The 12,678-nt window shown below is 54.7% G+C and overlaps 4 protein-coding genes across 4 annotated transcripts; 1 reads left to right on the top strand and 3 right to left on the bottom strand.

Moving 5' to 3' along the window:
- Positions 1 to 870: 870 nt before the first annotated feature.
- Positions 871 to 2,472, bottom strand: N656DRAFT_435469 (uncharacterized protein). Its single transcript, XM_064809647.1, has one exon. The coding sequence runs from the start codon at positions 2,337 to 2,339 to the stop codon at positions 1,254 to 1,256; it is 1,086 nt and encodes a 361-aa protein (XP_064665871.1). The 5' UTR covers positions 2,340 to 2,472; the 3' UTR covers positions 871 to 1,253.
- An 863-nt stretch (positions 2,473 to 3,335) lies between these two features.
- N656DRAFT_832421 (uncharacterized protein) lies at positions 3,336 to 6,454 on the bottom strand (the record flags this gene model as incomplete). Its single annotated transcript, XM_064818660.1, has 4 exons — positions 3,336 to 3,501; positions 3,536 to 4,284; positions 4,334 to 6,100; positions 6,290 to 6,454. Coding segments are annotated over 4 exons (2,847 nt in total), but the record flags the coding sequence as incomplete, so codon positions are not given.
- A 1,362-nt stretch (positions 6,455 to 7,816) lies between these two features.
- On the bottom strand, positions 7,817 to 10,582 carry N656DRAFT_784325 (uncharacterized protein). The gene is made up of 6 exons (XM_064816144.1): positions 10,028 to 10,582; positions 9,886 to 9,945; positions 9,662 to 9,729; positions 8,657 to 9,575; positions 8,439 to 8,549; positions 7,817 to 8,320 (listed from the first exon to the last, which is right to left on the bottom strand). The coding sequence occupies exons 1-6, from the start codon at positions 10,133 to 10,135 to the stop codon at positions 7,922 to 7,924; spliced, it is 1,665 nt and encodes a 554-aa protein (XP_064665869.1). The 5' UTR covers positions 10,136 to 10,582; the 3' UTR covers positions 7,817 to 7,921.
- Positions 10,583 to 10,921: 339 nt separating this feature from the next.
- On the top strand, positions 10,922 to 12,627 carry N656DRAFT_839849 (kinase-like protein). Its single transcript, XM_064818916.1, has 5 exons — positions 10,922 to 11,280; positions 11,355 to 11,644; positions 11,725 to 11,930; positions 11,997 to 12,023; positions 12,128 to 12,627. The coding sequence occupies exons 1-5, from the start codon at positions 11,171 to 11,173 to the stop codon at positions 12,488 to 12,490; spliced, it is 996 nt and encodes a 331-aa protein (XP_064665868.1). The 5' UTR covers positions 10,922 to 11,170; the 3' UTR covers positions 12,491 to 12,627.
- The last annotated feature ends 51 nt before the right edge of the window (positions 12,628 to 12,678 follow it).

Below are 12,678 nucleotides of genomic sequence, written 5' to 3'. Positions count from 1 at the left end.
CGCTTCTCTTCCCTTCCGCCCGAACTCACATAAAACCCAGTTTACGTCCCTCATTAGGACTCTATCCTAAGTCTCCATCCCCGTCTTCATAATTCCCGAAAGTGGGTGAATCTCACGCTCAAGCTGAGACACTTCCCAAGCGGATTGCGTCCCAGTCGTTTGTACCCATTAGCTGTTGGACGCGGCCCTCCTACCTTAACCCAGTAGTAGCGAACTCTCAAAATAATTAAGAAAATAACGGCAGAGGAGAGAAGGAGATATGCTGAGGAGAGTGGTTTCAATAATGATAACACGGATATTAATGACAATCCCATCTGGCCCACAACGAAGACAAAGGTGTTATGCGATCTGATATGCAGTGCGACGTGAAGGGGAAACTGCCCCTGAGTCGCCACTTATCTCTCCACCTCACGCAGATCATTCGAGATTCAAGAGATTCGAACTTTCGTATCTGCAATAGAAAACTCAGAACATGCGTCTCGAGCTAGGAAACTTATCTGATATGTGTTACCCCTGATAATCATCCCAGACAACAAAAGCTACCGATATCTCTACTGTCCGACTGACTTGCTTTCCACCCCTAGTATTCTCCATCGTCGTCATAGTTCGTAACTCATGATGTGTCATTCTGCAGACCCCAACTTGCACAACACGCATCTCCTACTTCTCCTACATCTCCCCCATATGTACCCCCATCCAACCCAGAATCTCAGTGCGGACGACCCAGCTCCGCAACTTTGGCCTCGGCCTTACCCGCCGCTTCAGCATACGGCTTCCTAGGCTCCGCCGAGGTCAGGTACTTGTTCACCTCGCGGTAGCTCTCAGCGCGCTTATTCAACTCCTCCAGCCCGCGCTCGAGCTCCCTCACCTCGAGATCCTTCTTCGCCCACGCCTCGTCCTCCGTCGCACTTTTCGGGTCCAACCTCTCTCTCACCTTCCGCCCGGTCTCTACCGCATCCGAAATCTTCTTCCTCCGTGTCTCCATCTGTGCAATCAGTTCAAGACACTGACCCACAGAGAGGTGCCGTGCAGCTTGTCCAACCAACTCTGCTTTCATGTACGTGTGCACGACGCCGTCGTCCGCCATCAGTCGGTCATGGACCTCGAGGGTGCACGCCGAGCTATAAAGCGCCAGCACATCGGCCTGATGCCGCCTCCCAAGCATCTCGGTCATCTCGGCTTCCAGCTGGTCCGTAAAGCGCGCCACGAGGTGATCATGCACTATTTTGCGCGCCTGCGTGATGAAGTCGAGGTCACGGCGTATCATGGCCATCAGATCGTGCGGCGATGGGGGCGTCACGCCCGGCTGTAGGCTCTTGACGACCGCGTCGGCCTTGTCCTTGATGAGGTCCGCCATGGCCTTGCGGAAGTCCGCCTTGACGTCTTCGGCGGCCATGAGTAGACCGAGCTTGTTTTGCACGTACTTGCGCACCATGTCGACCTGCTCGGTTTTGAAGTCTCCCGCCACCATCATGGCGCTCACCTCCACGCTGTTGCCGGGGGTGATGGCGAGGACGGGGTCGAGGCGCACGCCACCGAGAATGAAGCCGCGCGGGAGGTTGGTGCGTTTGACGCCCGGTCCGTCGGCGTGGACGAGCTGATCGACCGTGTTGTCTCCAATGTCTCGCAACATGGCGGCTGTCATTTTCGTAGACGAGGTCACGCGTGTCGTACTTGTCGTACTCCATGTTCCCGCCTGTAGCGGCCCGGGCCGTCGCGAGAAACATGCCGGCCACGTCGAACAGGGTGAAGAAGGTCAAGGACCTGCGCCACTTCGTCTGGAAGTCAGCCGACCGTGTTTTGACCACCTCGTCGACGGTCTTGCCGCTTTGGATCGCCTCGAGATGCAACGGGAAGTCGGTGAAGGCGCGCATCATGAGGGCCTCGCCGCCCCAGCAGTTGGCCTGGTCGCTCAAGCGGAGGGTCCCGGCACCCTCCATGTGGTTGAGGAGCAAGATTTCGGTGGGCTTCTTCTTGTGAATGACGATGCCCCACGTGTTAACACCGTCAAGCGCGTGCCACGACGTTGTCATGGCCAAGACGGTGATGACGACAAGGTCGCCGTACTCGGTGACCTTGCAGCTGTCGAGCGCGACGATGCCCGACTTCCCAAGGCTGACGTAGCAGCCCTTCAAGTCACCGCCCTTGGCGAGGTAGTCTGCTTCGTCCTGGCGAATCTGCGCGTTGTTCTTCCAAACGTAACGGGTCCGTTCGGCGGGGTGGGTGAACCCCTTGACGGCCTTGGCGTGTTCACCGACGAGAAGAGTGGCCCCAAACGGGGATTGCCTTGAGCCTTGCAAGAACCAAGGACTGGTCATACTTGATCTTCCTGGCAACATCCTCGCTGACGGTGACGGTGCCTACAGCGAGGGCCGAGTGATTGTGATTCTCTGACCAGTGGGTCATGTACGTGTTGTTTCTCTGCTCTGGGGGAAGCTTTTGGAACTGCTCTTGAATGTCGATGACGAGATCGTGAATGGCATTGTGGTATTCGACCGAGTTCGGATTTTGGCCGAGATTCTTCGCTCTCTCTGCCGGATTCTTGCCAACGGATGCAAACGTGCTGAAAGCGCGAGGGTCCAAGGGCTGGTGGTGCTGGTAGCCGATGGGGACTAGAAGCCCCATGAGCCCCGAGACGGCTTTGCCACGGATGGTGGTGCTGTCCGATGGGAAGACGGCCGCGCCCAGTCCTGCCAGAACCGCAATACGGAGGCCCTTCATGGCGCCTGACATCGGATTCTGTCTTTTGAAGCTTTGGAAATGGGCCGTGCTGTCATAGCCTACATCATGCGATTCACGGGCTGAGGTGGTCTTAGATGCAAGCTGGGGAATGGGCTTCATTGGAGGGACATCGTAATGTGCCAAAAACCTCCGTGCCACTGGCCGTTCATGCTCGCGAGCACCATAGGTGCCTTGGACAACAAATTGGATTCTGTCAACCTGCATATCAGTAGATTAGCCATAAGATTCTTCGAAAATACCCAGTATGTCACTGATGAATCTGGCAATGGTGCTCCTACTCACTTTGGAAACGTCAATCGTAGACTCATCCCACCAAATGGACCATTCTGCCAAAGGGCTTTGAACGGGACGACGCAGCTCCGGGTTTGTCTCGTCAAGCTGAAGCATCCGGGTCTTTGGTTGCTCCTCGGTCGTGCGAAGTTTCGTTTTCGTCGGGTCCCCCTTGTCATATTCAAACCGTGATCCGGTCTGGACCTTGTCGATCGAGAAGAGATACGCAACATCTCTTGTCTGCTTGGACCCCGTAACATCGTCCACGACCTGTTCCGTCTTTCCGTTGGTGACCATGAATCCCCGGTAAAGGCGACATTGACATCGATGACCAGGTCCGAGTTGTCCTCTTTCTTCCGCCGGGCGCCTTCCAGGATGACCCAGCACTGCTTCATCCTCACGTCAAAGACTGTCGGCAAATTGATGCCCAAGATGTCGTAGCAGTTGGCGGTATCAATCACGAGGTTGAAGGGCCGTAAAGGCCCTGGTCTGGGTGAGCGTATTGCCCGCCCCGCGCTTGTACCCAAAGATGTATGGGTGCGTTTCCTTGGTGATCCATCCGCGGTACTCAGTGGCCGTAGTGGCAAATCGGTTGCTTTTGGCTCGGAGGGTGTCAATCTCAGCGCGCAACTGGGGGAGAATGACATCGTTGAAGAGCTGACCGCTGAGGTTGTCCCAACTGCCGAGCCGCAGGATCGATCGTGGGATGGACGTCGGCTCCAGCTTGACCGCTGTGATGGCGCGGATGACGTCCAAGTAGAACTTGATGACGCATGCCTTTTGCTGGGCGTACGACTCGTCGTACAGTTGAACAAAAAGTTGCAACTTGACAGGGGTGACGGTAGTCGCATCACCCTCGAGGGCGGCCCGGGCCAGTCGCGCTTTGGCAAAATATGCTTCCACTTGTGCCTGCCTCAGCAACGCCTTTTGGTTGCTGACGAGGGCTTCGTTCAGGGCCCGAGCCTGAGCGACGGCGCTGTCAAAGGCAGCGCGCTCATCAGCAGACGCGTCGCCGGGAAAGTGTTCGTCGCACAGCTTTTCGAACCGCGCCTGCTCCATCATCACCCTCTTCATGAGCTTGTCGTTGGCGCCTGAAGTAAACTCGCCAATCTGCTTGGTAAGTTCTTTGCCCGAGAGGTTGGCCTCGATGGTCTTGAACTGTCCCTGAAGCGCATCCTTTTTCACCGCGCCACCGCTATTGGTCGAGACGGTGTTGAAGAGGTCCATGCCCGCGGTGCCAACCGAGAGGAAGTTTGCCAGCCAGGGCGACACCTCTGGCATGTGGGGTGAACATCATACATGACGCCGCGGCACCCAGAACCTTCTCAATGTTATCGCAGGAAAAGTTGGCGAGTTTCTCCTTGGTGTCGAATCTGTTGAGTTTGGCGACGCAGTCCTTGATGGCAGCCTGCACCTTGCCCTGGAGCTCGTTGATCTTGGTTTGCGCGAGAGCGACGGCATCGCTGACTTCTTTTCGATCTGTCTGAATACCGGCAATATGGTATGAGAACCCTTGGATTCTGCTTGAAACCTCAGCCGCCTTGACTTTTGAGCTGGCGGCCGCCTGTGACAACGCCGCCCGTCGGGCTTCAGCAACTTCTAGGTCGGCAGCCACCTTCACGAGGCGGTTGATAGAAAAGGAGATGTCGGGGACGAAGTTGAATGTATGGCCAAACGAATCGGTGGCCGGCACTGGTGGCACGACGCTGCCGCCAAGAGAGAGAAGCTTTTCGAAGGCCAGGGCGAAGATAGTGCGGGACGCCTTTTGTGTCTTGTCGTCCTTCCAGGCGGTGCCGCCAAACTTCTCTCTCAGCGCCTTTTCCTGGGCCTCATAGTCCTTGTGGCTGGGAGATCTCGCTGCTTCGGGACCGTTCAAGAGCGTATCCGAGGACCCGAAGACCCCGATAGCATCGTAGATCTCCTGGGCCCAGGCGAGGCTCTTCTCGAAACGTCGGCGCTCCACCGTTTTGTGCGTCTTTGGCAGGATGTCGAAGAGGCTGCTGAAAAGAACATCGTACTCGAACACGAGGCGCTGCGTCAGCATGTGGGCAAAGGCGGGGTTGACGGCCAGCGCAAAGGCGCCAAACTCGGGCAGAGAAAAGGCCAACTGCTTGCCGGTCGGCGGCGTAAAGGGATTGCCGGTGCTGGAGCTGCCAGAGTTTCCATCGCTCCCATTGCTGCCTCTCACGGTCACGGTCGGCCCCAAGAAGTCACTCTCCTTCGCCGTGGTGCCCCAGCCGCCTTCCCCTGCCCTACCACCCTGGCCAGAGGGGCCATTCTGTCCGCCAGCGTTGTCGATCTGCACCCCGAACACATCAAATCGACTTGGCGAAGAAACAGCGCTTGTGACCCGGACGTAAACACCGCCTCCGCTGCCCCCGTTGCCTCCCGCACCCCCATTTCCACCCGATCCGCCGTTCGCGCCGTTGAAGACCCAATTGGGAGGGTGGACAAATGGGGCGTCATAAGGCATCCCACGGCCGCCGTTGCCACCATCTCCGCCTCGCTGGCCCTGGGTGCCATTTCCGCCTCGCGCAATCAGCTTCACAGCAGCCGCCGTGTCAGGCCGACAGAGTGACAGCACTTGGGCGCAGAAGTAGATGTTGCCACCATTCCCTCCAGCAAGGCCTTGGGCGCCATTCTCTCCATTGCCTCCGCTTTGAGCGCCCTCGTGTTCAGCCGAAGTGAAGAGAGATGCATCTTTGGTCCGCTTGCCCGCATTGCCATCGGCTGCCTTTCCCTTGGGTGTCTTTGCCTGGTCAGAGTACCGGTCCTCCCCCATATTGCCAGTACAATCGAAGACGACTTGGTGGTCTTTGGCCTCCGATCCCAGGGTTTCGCCTGGGCGAGGAGCAATGATAATCCTCCGTGCGAAGACCGTCAGGGTCTTGCCAGGGAAGCGGAAGTTGCTGCCTCTGTACACCACGAGGTCCTCGGCCAGGATGACGACGTTGGCTTTGGTGTTATCGCCCTCGGGAAGGGTGACTGCGGACTTCTCGACAGCCTTCTTGAGCGCCTGGCGGACGACATCTGTGCGATCGTGCTCCGACTCCGCCGTGATCGCGGTTGGTGGGTTTTCCTCCATGGCCTTGACAATGTCATCATCATCGATGTCACCATCATAGGCCAGTCACTGTCCTTGTTGATTGGCAGGGATGAGTGTAGCACTGCGGTGGGCAATGAGATGGTAGACCGTCTTATCGTCGGTAATAGTGCGAAAAAGGGACGTCTCTTTAAAGTTGTGCTAGATCAACTTCGCATCATCCCAGCTGTAAACCTTGGGATTGGCCGCGGCGGGAGCGGGAGCAGGGGCGTTCTGTCTCGCCAGAAGAACAGGGCCATTGTCCTTTGGGGCAGGGGCAGAGGCGTTGCCGATGGGCACGTTGTTTGTCGTGGCGGCTCCATGCTTCTCAGCAGCCGGCGTCGAAGGAGTTACAGACATGTTGTGAGATGAGAAGTTTTACGCTTGGTTCGAGAGTGAAAGATGAATGGGATTAGCTAGGAAGGTAACCGGGAACGAGGTTGATGGGTACGGGTCGAAATTGGACTTGTGCCGGATTGTATGAACTCAATATCGGGTTACCACCCAGCTCTCTATTTATGCTCCTCGCGCTTTCAGTCACTTTATGCCAGCTCTCTAGCTCAGACAAGGGGTCGTTCTGCTAGGGGGCGTCAGCCGGGCTTGAGGGCCCCGAGATGCTCGGCCTCTCCGGATGTGTGCAACCCAAACGCAACTCAGAGACCGAAGTCGACAGCAGAACGGGAAGACCGAGGTCCAGATGGCGGTTTGGGCCACCCGGAAGCGGTTCACCCGCGCTATGATCGGTCTTCATCTGCTAGGAGGCTGGCTGAACTCGCAGCGCGTTCCATTGTCAGACACCCTTTCAAGAGGGCTGCAGCGGACTTGAGCGAAGTCTTCGGAGCTGAAAAGGCCTTGGTTCGGATGATGGGCTTTCAGTGGTTGCTGGAAGGGGGGTCTAGACTTTCGGCAGAGCGGTTTGCTCGTTGTTATAGCGTTATGCTCGGTGAGCTAGGTTATGTCTGTCGAGTTGCCGGTATGGTCTGGACCACGCCAGAGTCTGCAAGGCGTCCCGGATTACCTAAAGGGCAGTAGACTCGTTAGCATGCATACACCTGAAGCCGCATCAGCATTGCCGGCATGAATTGTCACCCGAAAGAGGGTTAGACTTTAAAATGGTTGACCAGCTGGTCCCAATTCCAGGAGAGAGACTTGGGGAAGGGCTCTTGCCATTGGATGTTCGAAGGCGGACCACGGCCGCCCGGTGCAAGGCGCGCGCTGCGTCCCGTCCGCCCAGTGCTAGGGGACTGGACTGTCGCGTGTTGCGCTCAGGAGCCTGGCGCGACGACGTGCCTTGGTGGAGGGATGCATCACTGCAGCTGAGATGTAGTGCCCTCCTCGGGTCACAGCAGCTGTTCCCTTCCACAGGCCTGGCCGATCGAACGGGTGGCGTCATCAGGTTCGGTGCGAGGCCTGAACAGGTGGCAGGCTGCAACTGCTCACCGACTTCGGCCTACAACTGTCAGGTGGGGTTTGGTTCCAGCGATAAAACGCTGGGGTTGCACAGCATCCTACCTCCCCTGCGTGGTCGCGACATCTTTCAATGTTGACGGATCCTACCTGAGAGGCAGGCAAGGTCTGTTAAATACCGTGAAGAAAAGCAGAACTTGCAGCGAATTAACATGACGGGAAGTACCGAAGTACCGTAGTACTAGTACGTAGGTAGGTACTGTACCTTACTCAACGAGTGAGGCTGTTAGGTAATCCGATCATAGGGTACAGAGATGAGTGTATTCAGCCTTGAGTAGCTGGGGTAACTTGAGCGTATGGGAGAGAACTTGAAGTACTAGATAAGTTACTATACTGAATAGATCCTTGGTCCTAGAGGTATTACACCTCGTCGTCCTTGTGACAGTTTTCGTGTCTGGTCTCTGCGCCTGAAACTTGACAAAACCGCCTATAAATGCTGCAGAAATCCAACAACACGCTGTAACAGAATCTCACAGAACACCACATATAACGGCGAATATGCTGCCAGCGTCTCGTGTGTTTGATGTACGCTCCGACGGTGAAAAAGGTCGCCAAGAGAGCCACACCGAGATATATCCAGAAGTAGCCGCTGACGACTGCGAGCGCTCCCGGGTCTTCTTCACTGTTGGCACTTCTGTCCGGTGATGTGGAACCACTCACACCAGACGAGCGGGTTGGAGAAGGTTGAGCGGGGACGTAGTGGCCGTTGTGGTCTAGCCAGCGCGCTTTCCAGTCAAAGATTGGCATGGCGAAAATAGTCTGTTTGCAGCCGTAAATTCATTAGCATTATAGGTCCTTTCTTGTGTTCTTGGATTGGTGGAGGGGAGACAAAGTTGAAAGGCCCGAAGCTAATTCATATCGTTGATTCAATACTTACTGCCAACGAAGTGATTGGAAGGTACACCATAGCCGCGAATCCGAGTGCCTTGCTTGCTCTGGCGTCTCTTGCCGCGGCAGCGGCCAATTCGGTGTTGATCTCTGCCATGTACTGATATTCCAATCAAGTGGGTTAGTGTCATGATGCCTTTAGCCAAGAGCCAATTTGCAATTGTGTGCTCGATGTCCGTACCCCAACACGGGAGAGGAACCACTTACAGAATCGATTGTATAGGCCATGTCGTCTGACCCTCTCTGGCACTTCGATATCATGGCGTCGAAGTCAAAGGAGATTTCCCTCAACTTGTGTAGCAACGTTTCCCCGCTCGAGGGGGACTCAGTAAAATGGTCTGGTACTAACTTGGGCTGCTCAGCGCCAGCCTTGGTCTCGCTCTGCTGGTCCAGTGGTGACACCGCCGACGACTCACTCCATGTCGGCCTAGAACTCAGGTCGGGCCTCGAATGGTTTTGCGACGAACGCGACTTGTCCATATCATCCATTCCATGCAAAAGCGCCCAGAGTTGGGCCTGCGTGCTTCTGATCTCGTCAATCACAAGACGGGCGTCCAAACGACACTTCCGCACCTTGCTGTGGTCTATCCAAGACTGTTTAGAACTCTGTCCTCTAAGCAAGGCCTTTAGACTGGACGCCCTTTTTTCCGGATCGTAGAGAAAAAATCTGGTAAATACGTCGCTCGCACCCATCATGACCTCAGTAACCTGCCTTTCCATTCGGTATTTCTGGAGCTCTATAAACAGCCAAGCAGGGAGGAGCCGATGCGATTTGATGTGAGGAGACTGTTTGAGATTATAGGAAATCCTGTCCATCTGACGGCTGTCGCAGCCGAAAAACACGGCAGTGGTGAAGCGGGAGTCAACAAAATGCGTAGAAGAAACGGCGAACCTCCCGGGGAAAGGTGCCGACACGCTGGCGTTATAAACTTCGGTCTTGGCCTGGTTTATCTCGGTCGGGAAATAATACGAACATGTGCGAGATTGGTCGTCATCCATGACAGTGAGAAGTGACTTGTCAACGAAGAGGCATTTAACAATGCGCTTCCAGTACGCCGAGGAAACGGGCAGATCGGTTAGGCTCGCCTCGATGCCGTGAGTTATTGGTGTAACACGGGCGGATAGCCTTGAATCAGATAGCCGTTAGTGAAAGGGCAGTCCGTCGATGCCAACGTGGTAAATGAAGCCCATTGGGAGGACATAGTAGCTAACAAGATCTCATATCCCGGCGCAATGCCGTTGTCCGGATTCGGCAAGCGCTCAAGTCTTTCTTCAGAGTTCTGTGAAAGTGGAATAGGGTCAGCAACACCAATACTAGTAGCCGGACGTAGATAACTAGGTACTAAGGTAGGTAGGTAGGTAAAAGAGGCAGGTAGGCACATGCACTGCCAGTTAGATGCAATACCATGCTTTGAATACATAGTGCATAAACTTGCCTTGAACCATTGCTCCCACTTCTCGGGGTTGTCAAGCATGATCTCCTTGACCTCTTTGCCCTGTACGCTCTCGAATGGTTAACAATACCCCGTCCTCCACCAGGGGAATCTGGGTACCTCATGCTGCCCGCAGTGGTCTTACATCTGATTGCAACACTCGGCATTGGAATTCTGAGCCCCCAAAATCGCCATCGCCCTCATAGAACCAGAAAGGTGATCTGGTGGACCCGGTGCTAGAGAGTGGTGGCATCGTCCTTTACTGCGAGTCGGTTCGAGTAGTTGGGCCAAGGCAACTCGATCTGCAAGCGTTGGGTATAAGCTGTTTTTTATTGGGGGGGTCGACGCTGGGTAACGTAAGGGGAAGAAGTCTAGAATAATCATCAACTGTACCGTGAGCAGGTACCTTAGTACGCAGCGCTGAGTTAGAAGGAAGAAGACTGGTGTTAACTGTGGCATTCAAGCATGTCCTGGTGGCTCAGCAGTTACACTCGACAGAGGTCAGAGGATATATGCCACCTGGTATCCGTACGGGGGCCCTATAATGTGGCTGGAAAGGTATTGCGGGCGGATTGCCACGAACCAAACACAATCCTGAGAGGAACGTTTGTGTGACCAGTTATGTTGCGAGGTCTCAGAGCCAGGGGACCTGATTAGAAACCGCCGTGCATACGAGCGTTCCATTTTAGTCGTACATAACCGCCGTCCCAATCTCTTGGCAGGTCGTTTGTCTGACGGGCACTTTCGTCTCTAATCCTTTCCTCAGAGCCATGAGAAGAATCGACAACTCAGATTGGCTGATTGGGTACTAATGGCTTATGCAGTCGGACGCGAGGCAGACTGACGGGCAACAACAACCCAAGCAATGAATCGTTCAAGTTGTTCATTAGGCAACTGCTTCGGGGGCACTAGCACTGTTCCTTGTCCCAGGGTTAGGGCTGTGCTGGGGCGAGACAGGCCGAGACAGTATACAGCACTTCGTACTTCATAGAGAAATCCAAGATGGAATCAAGGGTATTGTTCGCCGCTTTGCTACAAACCATGATCAGTCTAAGTCACGGTTTATACCTTACTTTGCAGCATCTTATCATCTTGCATTGCAAGAACCATCCGTTTTTCAATGGGACCTGCATAAATCGTTCAGCGGAGCTTATCGATAGGACTTGCCCCGTCGAACTTGAAAACACGCCTAGGCACCTTCCAAATTGCAATCGAGCCCAGCGAACCTAGGGCGCTCAAAGCCTCAAACCGCTCGTCCACAAGACACAAAAGGTGTGGTGCATAGTTCATGACGTCCTTACTCACGATTGGACAGCGCCTTAGAGGCCACCTTTCAACGTATTCAATTGTAAGGGAACTGCACAGAGCTGCCGACCAAGGTGCCGTGTTCCTTGCAACGTGGGTGCTTCAGGTGGATTGAACTGTCAAGTTCCAGGCAAGACGCTAATAAAAACGGGATCAAACATCTCCAGGGACCAGCAAAACGAGAGCTGCATTGTCAAGAGCATCAAGGGCCATTGGCGGCTGCAAAATGAAGCTGATATGCTCAAACATTATCAGGACAAAACGCCGTATCTTCGTCCACTTTTGGACGAGATTATCGAGCCCCCAGATCCACCTTCAATCGTCCTCAAGCACTTGGATAGTGACCTCTTGACCGAGTCGAATCGGAAACGACTATCACGCCCCGAGATAAAGCAGGTTGCCAGATGTGTTCTCCAGGCCCTCCAAGTATTACACAAGGACGGCATGGTCCATACGGGTAAGCGCATCCTTCCATCCGCAACTTCAAAGGACGAGCTAACTAGAGATGAATAACATATGGTCAACATGTGGATGTAGACATCAAGCTAAATAACATATTCGTCAACTACGGCCAGGGACAACGTTTCAGCGAGATACAATTAGGCGATTGTGGAGGTGTTGTCTCCCAAGACTCCGAATTTGCCAAGGGCCACCTCATCGGCGCCGGCTTCACTCGGAGTCCAGAGGCTACATTCCAGATTCCTTGGGGAACAGCCACTGACATCTGGTCATTTGGCAATGCGGTAAGACGAGAAACTGTCCGGGCTGTGTCTCTTCTTCTCAAGCCGTGCCTGACTCCGTGTGTCTAGATCCTCAGCCTTCTCTACGGCGGAAACGTAAGCAACAGCCCCCTGCAACAGTCCTAGGAATTCAGTGTTGCTCTGTCCAAGCCCCTTTTAGCATGCCCCGGAGGACATAACCGACTTAACATTGTCAACAGTATCACCTCTTCAACCCAGCTATTGATGGGCTCCGCCCAGAGGACGACGAGTACGAACTCACGGTGCTCAAGCGCATGTACAAGTTCTTCGGCCCGTTCCCGAGATCGTACGAGGACTTTCACGACAAAGAAACCATGATCTTTGTTAACTACCTCAACAACGAAGGGCCGCCGGAGAAGCCCTTTCGCCTTGTGACCAAGCGGGAAATTCCTCCGGCAGACAACGTGTTCATCCGCAACATCATGAAGCTGGACCCCCGCGACAGGCCGACGGCGGAGCAGCTGCTGCAGGATGAGTGGTTTACGGAAGAGTCTGAAGATACCAGGGATCCGCTTCCTGGGGAGGGTGGGGATGCCGCCTAGGTAACACGGTTATGCTATCTATCCTTCATGGTCAGCTGGGAGCCGAGAAACAGACAGGGAATCTGCCGCAAAAACCACCCGAAGGTGTCAAGTTGATGGAAAGTAGATGGACAAAAATTGTTAAAAAAACATACAACACCAGGGATTCGCTGGTCGTCACCGACCCAACTACTAATCTGGCCCTTACT

This window comes from Canariomyces notabilis, assembly GCF_033297395.1.
Source record: "Canariomyces notabilis strain CBS 508.74 unplaced genomic scaffold N656scaffold_33, whole genome shotgun sequence".
Classification (NCBI taxonomy): domain Eukaryota; kingdom Fungi; phylum Ascomycota; class Sordariomycetes; order Sordariales; family Chaetomiaceae; genus Canariomyces; species Canariomyces notabilis.
The sequence above is the reverse complement of the archived record's forward strand: the minus strand, read 5'-3'. Positions and strand labels throughout refer to the sequence as shown.

What these genes read in the sequence shown, in the direction of transcription:
- N656DRAFT_435469 (XM_064809647.1), bottom strand. Translation starts at nt 2,339, where the DNA reads ATGTTGCCAGGAAGATCAAGTATGACCAGTCCTTGGTTCTTGCAAGGC.
- N656DRAFT_784325 (XM_064816144.1), bottom strand. Translation starts at nt 10,135, where the DNA reads ATGCCACCACTCTCTAGCACCGGGTCCACCAGATCACCTTTCTGGTTC. An exon ending in AGTGGGAGCAATGGTTCAAG is followed by an intron (nt 9,730 to 9,885) that starts GCAAGTTTATGC and finishes CCACTTTCACAG; the next exon opens with AACTCTGAAGAAAGACTTGA. An exon ending in TTCCAATCACTTCGTTGGCA is followed by an intron (nt 8,321 to 8,438) that starts GTAAGTATTGAA and finishes GGCTGCAAACAG; the next exon opens with ACTATTTTCGCCATGCCAAT.
- N656DRAFT_839849 (XM_064818916.1), top strand. Translation starts at nt 11,171, where the DNA reads ATGACGTCCTTACTCACGATTGGACAGCGCCTTAGAGGCCACCTTTCA. An exon ending in GGTGCCGTGTTCCTTGCAAC is followed by an intron (nt 11,281 to 11,354) that starts GTGGGTGCTTCA and finishes AAACATCTCCAG; the next exon opens with GGACCAGCAAAACGAGAGCT. An exon ending in GGACGGCATGGTCCATACGG is followed by an intron (nt 11,645 to 11,724) that starts GTAAGCGCATCC and finishes ATGTGGATGTAG; the next exon opens with ACATCAAGCTAAATAACATA.